Raw genomic sequence first — 9,790 nt, 5'->3', positions numbered from 1 at the left:
TTTTTAATTTTGATGATGTGGCCATATTACATTTAAGACACCTAAAAAACAGATGTAAGCCTGGGGTTCAGAGGAGAGACTGGGCTGGGATACACGTTGGAGAATCACCCATTAGCTAGCAGCCAAAGCCACAAGGCTGGTTGAGAACACGCAGGAGTGAGTGTGGCTGGAAGAGAAGGGGAGGCTGAGCCCTAGGCTCTCCAACAGTTAGCGGTTAGGAAAAAAAGGATGAAAGGATGATCAAAAGAAGCCCCAGGCTCCCGGAAAAACCGTGATGGAGGCCAGGGTGGTCGTGGGATACGGCTTGAGTAAGCCAAGTCTCACCGCTGCTCCCACCGAGTACGGGCCCCAGTACACTATCCCCACATTGGGCACAAAGCCGTGTGGCCCCGTCATTGCCGCTGCAGAGATTTGCTGGGCCAGTCCTATGAAGGTGACTTTAGCCTAACAGGTTGACACATTCAAAACCCCACTCTAGAAACATTCTTATAGGAGGAGATTGAAGAATTTTGTTATCTAGGAAGATTTACGACCTTGTTGAGATGAACTCTTGCTACTGCTAATGGGTGTGATGCTGCAAATCTTTGACAGAACAAATGTCTTGGTTTATTTTGTAATGGGACGCCCTAGAAGCCCCATCCCACAGGGCCAACTCATTATACAGAGACTTGAAGATAGAGTTCCGAAGGCCTTCCCCAGACCCCACTTTCCCGTTGATGGGGTCACTGGGACTTCTAGGGATTCTGGGGTTTCTGAGGTCAATAAAAAGGCCTTCAAACAACAGTTCAGAGTGACTAGAGGTGGCTCCTGCTGAGGTATTGTTAAAGCTGCAGCGGAGGGGGGCATGCCTCTCACAACACAGCTTGGTGTGTGGGTGTCCCCATTCAGAAGGCCAAACTAAACTTGAGGAATTCTCTTTTCTTCAAGATGTGTGGTTTTAATGTTAGCTTTAAATGCAACACTCTCCAGGAAAGTGCCTGGGAAAAGCACTGACTCTGTAATGCAAACACAGCGTCAAGGCCGACAGATCCCCTCCAGGCTTGAGCTGAATCCCAGGAGACTTGGAGAACCACTTTCGTCTTGACATCAGTTTACCTTGTTCATCTTTCAGCGCAGCTTCTGGAGTGGGCAGCACGCTTCTTTGCTGCCTTCCCTCTGCCTGCCTCAGCTGGCAGGAGCTGGAATTCACCTGAGTGTTCTCTTTCTTTTCCATCTGCCAGAGGACTGCAACATCAAGGGCCAAGTAGGACAGGGGTGTGCGCACAGAAATATCCAGAAAATAGGGCAGAGATCAGAAGACCATGTAGATAAAACCTTGTCTTTTAGGAAGCAGTGCTGCTAGTCTGGTGACTTCCAATGGGGACTCCTGGGGATCATGGCTATGCAGGGATCTGGAATATGCGGGGTGAGAGGGGGTGCAAGAGGTGACAAGGGCAGATCCTCATTAGTGAAGTGGATTCTGGAACTTTGGAATTGGTTCCCAGGAAATGAGGGAGGGCTGTTCGGAGGTTTCCCTCTGCCTCTGAGACCCCCCTGTTGAGAGTATTAAAGGGTTGTTGTGGGCTCTCAGACAGAGTGGCTCAGTGAGAGCAAGCTGGGGGGCTTTAAGTCATGCGGGGCTCATTTGGTATCAATCAGAGGTTGTGTCGCCTGATTTCATGACTTTGCATCTAGTTAGAAATTGCGTTCCTGGACGGAAGTGAGACAACCTGGGACGTCTTCATTGGGAAGGCCTGGGTCTGGAAGGAGAAGGTAGCGAGGGAGGAGGTCTTCTCTCGCTGTCCCCGGGTGGAAAGCAAAGGCCCAGCTTTTCTCTCCAGGGAATGGGGGGGTATGGGGGGAGGGGCCCAGAGGAACGGTGGGAGAGCCCAAAATGTGACTATGTAAGCAGAGTAGGGCTTTTGACAAAACCATCAAGAAAGTCAACCAAGGGGAAAAAAATGATTAGGAATTTCCCCTATGTGGCAGCATCTGTCCTGCAGAACCGCAAGGTTTGCAAATGGGCTCCCCAGAACCCACCGTAGCTCGCTCCAGCTCGGGGACCTTTTAGATGCACCCGTTGCCTCAGCGCCCTCTCCCTGCCCACGCCCCATACGTGTATCTGGTCGGAAGGGCCTTGGGAGAGGGCAGACAGAAGGTACAGGTGGTGAGCGGGGACTCAGCCATTGTCCCCCGCAGGTCCCTATGCACTCCTTCCCACCCAGTTGCCCGAGCAAATCTCGACTAATTGTTTTCCCGGGAGGGGCTGGGCGCATTCCTTGGCACCTTCTCGGTCAGGGTCCTCCCCGGAAAAAAAGCCCACCCGCGAGGGCTCCGCGGTTCTTCGTCTCGGCCAGGATGAACTGTGGCAACTTCGGCAGCCCCCACCGCAGCTCCAAGATAGAGGCTGCGACAGTTGCAAGGCCGGCTCGCCGGGGCTGGAGTGCGTGAAGCAGAGAGGGCGCCTACCGCCTCCAGCTCCTGCCTTTTAGTCCGAGTCCCGGGACTCCAGCTTTGGTGCTCCCGATAGTAGCGGCTGCTGCGCCTCGCAGCTTCACTGGCAAAGGAGGAGAACCGGATCCCAGAACAGAGAGCAACCTGACGGAGTGACCAAGCCGGTGCTCCGCCCCAGCTCTAAGGCTAGCGCCCCCGCAGCTGGGGCTGGGGCCTGAGCCCCGCACTGTCGCCGCCCGCCGTGGGGGGCGGGGTGGGGGCGGGGCGGCCGGGGCCGCCTTCCTGGGCGCGATCCCTGAGCGCAGTACCCGGCGCTGCCGAGCCACCTCCCCTGCCGCCCGCTAGCAAGTTTGGCGGCTCTGAGCCTTGCGCGCCTCGGGATCCCGGCGCTTTCCTCCTGGCTTCAGCGCGCGCCCCGTTTGGCCCTCGGGAGCGATGCCGATGGAGGTGATTTTAGTTGTATGGTTCTGTGTGTGCACCGCCAGGACAGGTAAGAACGGCTGGGGTGTTCGAAAGGATACATGGAAAGGGGGGAGCCCCTGCGCTGCGCCCAGCGCCCACACAAGCTTCGGGAGACCTGGACCCGAGCTATGCTGGTCCGGGGAAGGGCGGTGCGGCTTGGATAGGTCCCTCTGATCTCCCCGCCCTGCTCCAGGTGAAAGGGTGAGAGGTGGGACTCCCAGGCTGGAAGATGCCCCGGAGGAGTGCCCCTTCCAGGGGGACGCGGCCTCGCGGACGCAGGAGTGAGGGGCGCGGCCGAGGGCGCGCATCCTCCCGCTGCTGGTAACCGGCTTCCGGGTGGAAACCTGCCGCAAGGCGGGCGGAGAGCTCCACACCCCAGAACTTGAAAGGTGCGCTGGAAACCGCTCTCCCTGCTCCCCGCCGGGTGGAGAAGGGGCAGCTGTGGGAGTTGCACCCGCAGAGGGAGCGCTTCCGGCCGGCGGGCGCCGCACGGGGTGAGGGCTGCGGGTGAACCCCGGGTTTCCGCGCTCTCCTCTCGTCCCCTCCTGACTCTCCCCAGGGGAACTGCAGGAGTATTTTATCCTGTCCCCCTTTCTCCATTCCCCTGTGCCCAAGGGCTGGGCGCACAGTTTTTAGGGAATTGGAACGGTGGATACAATCGGGGACATTTTCTCAAGCTCCACACCAGTTTTCCCTTGCTATAATTGCAGGTTGCGGGGTGGGGGGCGGGCGGGGAGGATAATTGGCGTAATTTTCCTAAGTCCCCACTTCGTTCTGCCTCCAGACTCGCAGTGGTGAGGACTCTAAGCGCGCCTCCTTCCTTCAGCTTCCACTCGCCCCCCTCCCCAACCCCATGCCTCCTGGGGTTTGGAGATCTGCTGTCTGCTGTCTAATCCACGAGGCTACTAGACGTGGAAGGGGGGTGGGGTGGGGTAGGAAACTGGCACATTTAGGGCTCTCCGATGAGGGTTGGTGGGTGTGGGGTGAGCTTTCAATCCTACACCAGCCGGCCGTGGTAGGCGCGTACGATTTAGCACCCCAGCACTGGTGTGTAGTCATTCCCTGTGCCTTTATCTTTTCCTCTTTTACCGCTCGTATCTCCCTTCGGTAGAGGCAGAGCCTCCTTCCCAGGCTAGGCTGCAAGTTAATCTGGAGAGGGCAGGGGAGGGGGGCCTGGTCTTGGTTGGCTCAAAAGTTCTCTCCGCTTCCCCCCCAGGCGCCCCTCTTTGGCAGTTAGCCCACCCGAGTACACTGGAGTTGGGCGTGTAGGAGACTCCTGCTGGCGGCTCTTTCCATCTCCCCAGGACTGAGCCGGCAGCAGGTTTCCTTTTGCTGAACGGAAGAGCGTCCGGTGTGGACTTCTGCACCGACAAAAGGAATCTGCATCCTTTCCCAGTCTCCAGCCCGACTCCCAAAGCTTAGGAGACGCCAAGGCTCAGTGTCGCCGAGAATAGTTGCTTCTTGAGTTCCGGCCCATCCAGCTGCGTTTGTCTTTTAACACCAAGAACAAACTGGGAGAAACGCGCCCCTGAAAAAGCAGGACAGGCGAGGCCAGTGCAGAGCTTGAGCTCCAGCCCTGTGCGTGGATGCGCGGAGAATCTAGTGCGGGTGGGCATCTTACTGAGGAACCCGAGAGAGAGAGAGAGAGAGAGAGAGAGAGAGAGAGAGAGAGAGAGAGAGAGAGAGAAACTAGGTGGGGGAGGGGCCTCCAGCTGGTCATTGCACACCTCAAGTGCACCTCACCACGGAGTAAGCCTAACTCCTTTGTTCTCATTACTCCTTTCAAAAGTCGGCAAAAAGTGCCCCCCCCCCCCATTGGCGTGGACTGCGCCTGCAGGCGCACTGCTTGTGGAGAGCTTTATGAACACTGTCTTTCCCCCTTTCCCACACCAAGCTCCTTTACACGTTGTAAAAAATTCTGTTGTAGGGAAGGTTCATTCATGCATTTATTTATTCATTCATTCCACAAACAGCTGAGTGTCTTGCTGACTTCCAGGATTGCTTATGCAAAGAGGAGACGTCTTGGTTCTTGACTTCCAGGAACTTACAGTTTAGCTGACAATCTAGATAGAAACTGGAAAGCTTTAAAAACAATAAATCTATTGGGGATAACATTGGTTGCAAACATAGATGTCAGGTGTACAATTCTCTAATACATCATTTGTATATTGCACTGTGGACTCACACCCCAAAGTCTAGTCTTCTTCTGTCACCATATATTTGACCCTCTCTACACTTTTCACCCTCCCCTTACCCTGCAAAGCATTTTAATTTTTATTCTATGGTTTGGTGGGGGAGGGCTGAGAAGGAGATGGGAGTATAAGTTTGTTCTGAGGAAATACAGAGGTGGAATAGTAGGAATGCATTTGGGGGGGGAGTGATGGGTGGTCAGGGAAGGGTTTAATCAGGAGGCCACAACTGAGAGTGGTCTTGAAGGCTGCGGAGGGAGTTTTCCAAGTGCACAAGGGGCAAGCATTCCAGGCAGAGGGCGCAGCCTGCGCAAGGCGGAGGGAGGAGCCTGGACGGGTCTGCCCCACTGGTTGTGGCAGGTGCATAGGGAGGCTGGTTTCCTCTGCCACGTGGAAGTAGTGGAACACCAGAGGCCATGTGTCTTCTGCAAAAATCCCTAGAAGAATCAGAGAGAAGGGGGGGTATTATATCTAGATTCTTGCACTTAGAATTTTTTGCAGCTTGAGGGGGTGTGGTGAGCAGCTTTCTGGGGGCAGCCTCTTTGATTTTGCCCAGGCCGTCATTTCTGCCTCACACATTCAACTTCTCATGTAGCAGAGGCTGGCTTGTGATTCGTTTATCAGGACCCGAACAGCCTCTTGGAAAGTTGTTGGGACTGTTAAGAGCCCAAGATGAAATAAGCACGCAGGACACTTGGCAAGCTGCTCAGACGCCCCTGCCCTTCGACGGGAATGAATAGATGGTATCAGGCACGTTTTAATTAAAGCAGCTCCGAAGTGCAGTGGCGGTTACCTAGGGAAAGATCTGATGATAGGTGGCCCAGGAAGCGGCTGAAATTGCCCCTGGTTCAGAGAACTTGTTTTAGGGAGTAAAGTGGAGTCGAGATAGAAGGTGCCATTTTCCATTTGTTTTTTTATGGGTGAAAAATGATTCTGGGATTTCCAGGTACATGACTAATCGTGAAAATTTAGAAGGCTGAAATAATGGCAGTAATACCACATTATGCCCGTGAGTTTTCTCCAGTGGCTTGGGAGTGTGAATAATATAAAACTCTGATTATTCCTCCTTTGGGTTTCCAGTTCGTTTTAGTCAGGGGGCGGAGGGAGCCCCAGGGGCCAAGTGAATGCCTTTTGCTGCCACCAGCTGGGAAGGAGAGGGTTCCTTTTTGAAACACCTATGCAGCTTATTAACTACGAACCGAATGGAGCTGTGGACAGAACCCCCAGCCTCTAGTGATCATGTGAAATACTGGCTGATTGGAACAGGCCTAGAGTGTATTCTTCAAGGATGTTGCTTTTGGGGTATTAATGACTTCTGTCGGAGTCCAGGGGCCCAAGTTCTATCCAGTGGTTGGGAAAGCCTGATGTAAAATGAGGTCTTGGAGCATCTGTCCAGCATCATATTCTCCTGCCTGGACCAGGGGCAAATGGACAGTGAGCCCGATTAGGTTTGAATTGAGCCAGACCCAGGAGGGTTTGCTGGGGATCCTAGGCCTGTGAGCCTGAGGGTGGACTGAGTAGGTTGTGGCTGCCCTGGGTGGGGCTCAGGGTCGGCCAGGAGCCACAGCAGTGGCAGGTGTTCGGGAGATTAGGGTGGAGTTTCCGAACCCCCGGAGCCAGGCCCCAGGTGCCTCTGCGACACTGATGCTCTGCCTTCTAGGTTTTAAAGAGTATTTCTTCCCCAGAAGCTTTTTTATTCTGCTTGATTCCAGTTCTTAGCTTCAACCACTTGTAGAGAGGTTATGGCCAAAGTAGAAAACTTCAATGGAGTTTCCTTGGAAAGGACAGCGGCTCCATTCTTGGACAAGAACCAGCACATTCCAATAAAAAGATTATTTTTAATGGAACCAACAGTCCTACTATGTAAGGCTCAGGAGAGGCCATGTAAACGCTCTCTTATTGATAGGCTTTCTGATTCCTTAGGCAGTGTGCAAGGTGCTGTCTGTTACATGCTCTGCTATGATCAGGAGGTGTTTTCATCCTGAAGGAGACCAAATAAAGGAAGAGAAGAAAACTGTATCTGGAAGCTTAACTGACTTCTCTTCTGTTTTTATGGGATGTTTTCATGGCTAGAGCAATACAGTTATCTTGAAGCCAGGGAAGCCCCTTCACTTGTGGGTCGCAGGGGGGGAGTGAACATGGATTTACTATATGGATTTCACAAAGCAAAGCCAGGGTGAGAGCCTTTCTAGGTCCGTTAGGCAAGAGGAGGGGTTGGGAGGGCGGGGGCCCTCTTATGTAGGATTCCATTGGGGGCTGGGCCCAGGGAGCTGGAGTGGTCTAGAGAGGCGGTCTTGTGAAAGGCAGATGCAGCAACCCCCAGATGTGCTAGGAGTGTCCACACAGTGACCACCGAAGCCTCACCGGGCTGTGAGGCAGGTGTGATCGTCCCCCTTTCCAGGACGAGGGGACTGAGGCTCGGGGAAGTGAAGGGATTTTTCCAAGGGCACAGAGTTAGTGGAGGCATGAGCTTGGGCTGAAATGAGGAGCTTTAGTTTCGTGCCCACAACTCTTTCTGGGTTGAGGGTGCGGTGTTCTCTGTTGGGGACGGGGATCCATGGGCACCACCCGGGTGTTCTGTCATGTCTGCAGAATCTGTTTGGGTGCCTTTTAGGCTCATCCAGCTGCAAGGCTCCTAGTCTGAGAATTCGGGCATCTTACAGATGACAGTCATAGTGGGTCTTTGGTCCCTGCACGCTAGCTGTTGCCACAAAAATGTGCATAACCAGCCACCAAAAACTCAGGGACCTAAAACGACATTTGTTTTTTAAATATTTTACTTTTTATTTATTTTTAGAGAAAGAGGAGGAAGGGAGAAAAAGAGGGAAACATTGGTTGCCTCTGGCACACCCCCAGCTGGGCACCTGGCCCACAACTGCGGTATGTGCCCTGATTGGGAATTGAACCGGCGACCTTTTGGTTTGTGGGGTGATGCCCAACCAACTGAGCCACCCTGGTCGGGGCTAAAACAACATTTATTTTGGTACACATGTCTGTCGACGGGTTTGGTGTTGGCGGATTTAGTCCACGTTTGGCTGGGTGTGGTTCCCACTCTTGTGGAGGGAACTGCGAAGCCACACAGCGGAGGGTGTGGATATGGGAGGGGTAGAGATCTGAGGGCAATAATTCAGTCACCCACCGTCCTTTTAGAAAGTTTCCTTGGCCCGAATGCCCTCCCGTCCTCTCTTGCTTTCCCCAGATACGCCTGTTCCTCTGACGTCATTGTACCCTACGCAGTAGTCACGCATCGGCTTATCAGTTACTTAATGGGCCCTAAATTCAAGGGTCTGGGGCTTCAGGGGTGCTTCCTTTTTCTCGTGTCCAGGTAAGGGCACGTTCCCCAGACCACTTTCCAAATTCCTATCCAGAGAAAGGCTGGCAGGGAGGTCCCCTTGATTTAATTCCTGCCATACAGGCGTAGAATGCTGTAGATCAATCCACCGAGCCACACCAATCAGGGCTATAGATCAAGCTGAAATATTAGTTCCTTTCCAGCCTTTTCAAGGACATCACAGAACTGCTGGTACCTGAGCTCACGAGGAGAAAAACATCAGCAGCCTCAACAAGAGGCTCGGCTCGTGCTGCTGAGACTTGGCTGGCAGCTCAGTGCTTCTTTGCACACAGTGGGTACTCAGTCTTTGTGAGCTGAGTCTGTGTGAGGGATGAGCGCTTTAGGCAGGTGGGATGGCAACTTCGTGAGATCATAATGTACATCAGAGCACATCCCAGGCCTCTGCCCTTTAAACGCACACCTGAAAGCCTTCCGTGACACCCACTGCAATTAGAATAATACCTGTCTCCTCTCTCCTCCCCGCTGTGGCTCACAGGCAGGCCCTGCTCTTTGACCTCATTTTCTACCACTCTCCCCTCCCCCAGCCACACCAGCCCTTTCTCTGTTCCCAGAACACGCCACCTTTGTTCCTCGTTTGCACTGGCTGTCTCCAAACCTGGAAGGCTTTCCCCCCAATTCCCCATATCTAGTCCCTTCTCATCACTTAGGTTTCACCTCAGACGAAGCTTCCCTGAACACCCTTTCGAAAGCCCCATGCAAGTGGCTTTCTATTTCCTTGCTCTGCTTTATTTTCTGCATAGCATTCACTGCTATCTCAGATTATCTTGTTTGTTTATCTTTCTGCCCTCTCCTCACCCCCTGCCCTGGGAATGCGTGCTCAGTGAGGACTCTCCAGTGCCTAGCAATGCATGTGTTACATCGGGAGCCTCAGTAATACCTGGTGATAAAGTATTGAATACATGAATGAGTGCGGAATGAATGAATGCATGGGAGAGTTGTCTTTGGGTAAACTGGTCTCGTAACTGCTGCATTTGCAAGGGGAAAACTTTACTCTTTAGTGCAGAGGGCAAGGGGAAGCCTGACACAAACTGAGAAGGCAGTTGTGTGCACTGTGCCTTTAATTTAACCCTTGGTCTGCCTTGGCAGTGACAGGCTTCAGCTCCAAAGACCCTTTGCTGACCCACCTTCTGATGACAGAAGCTCAGATTGCTGCCGCAGTCTCCATTTCCTCACAGGAAGACTGAGGATGGGGTACATTTCCTTCTTAAATCTGTGGGCTAGGGGCTGAGGGAGGGAGGACAGATGAGGGTTGTAATAGCTCACGATGTCCTGATGAACACTCACTCGGTCTCTCTGGGACAAATTGGACTCAAGCTCACCCAGTCTTGCCTCCGTGACTGCATTACCATTAGAC

General features: G+C 53.4%; 1 protein-coding gene across 2 annotated transcripts in view; it reads left to right on the top strand.

Moving 5' to 3' along the window:
- The first annotated feature begins 2,703 nt into the window (after positions 1-2,703).
- Positions 2,704-9,790, top strand: part of NELL1 (neural EGFL like 1) — a 716,398-nt gene continuing 709,311 nt past the window's right edge. The window contains exon 1 of one of the 2 annotated variants that reach the window (XM_024558788.4): positions 2,704-2,923. In XM_024558788.4, coding sequence (XP_024414556.2) covers positions 2,869-2,923 — 55 coding nt within the window. In that variant the 5' untranslated portion in view covers positions 2,704-2,868. The remainder of the gene's footprint in view (positions 2,924-9,790) is intronic. The other variant, XM_024558787.4, reaches the window with a different exon arrangement.

Source organism: Desmodus rotundus, chromosome 5 (assembly GCF_022682495.2).
Source record: "Desmodus rotundus isolate HL8 chromosome 5, HLdesRot8A.1, whole genome shotgun sequence".
In the NCBI taxonomy this organism is placed as follows: Eukaryota; Metazoa; Chordata; class Mammalia; order Chiroptera; family Phyllostomidae; genus Desmodus; species Desmodus rotundus.
This window is presented reverse-complemented; position numbering and strand designations above follow the sequence as displayed.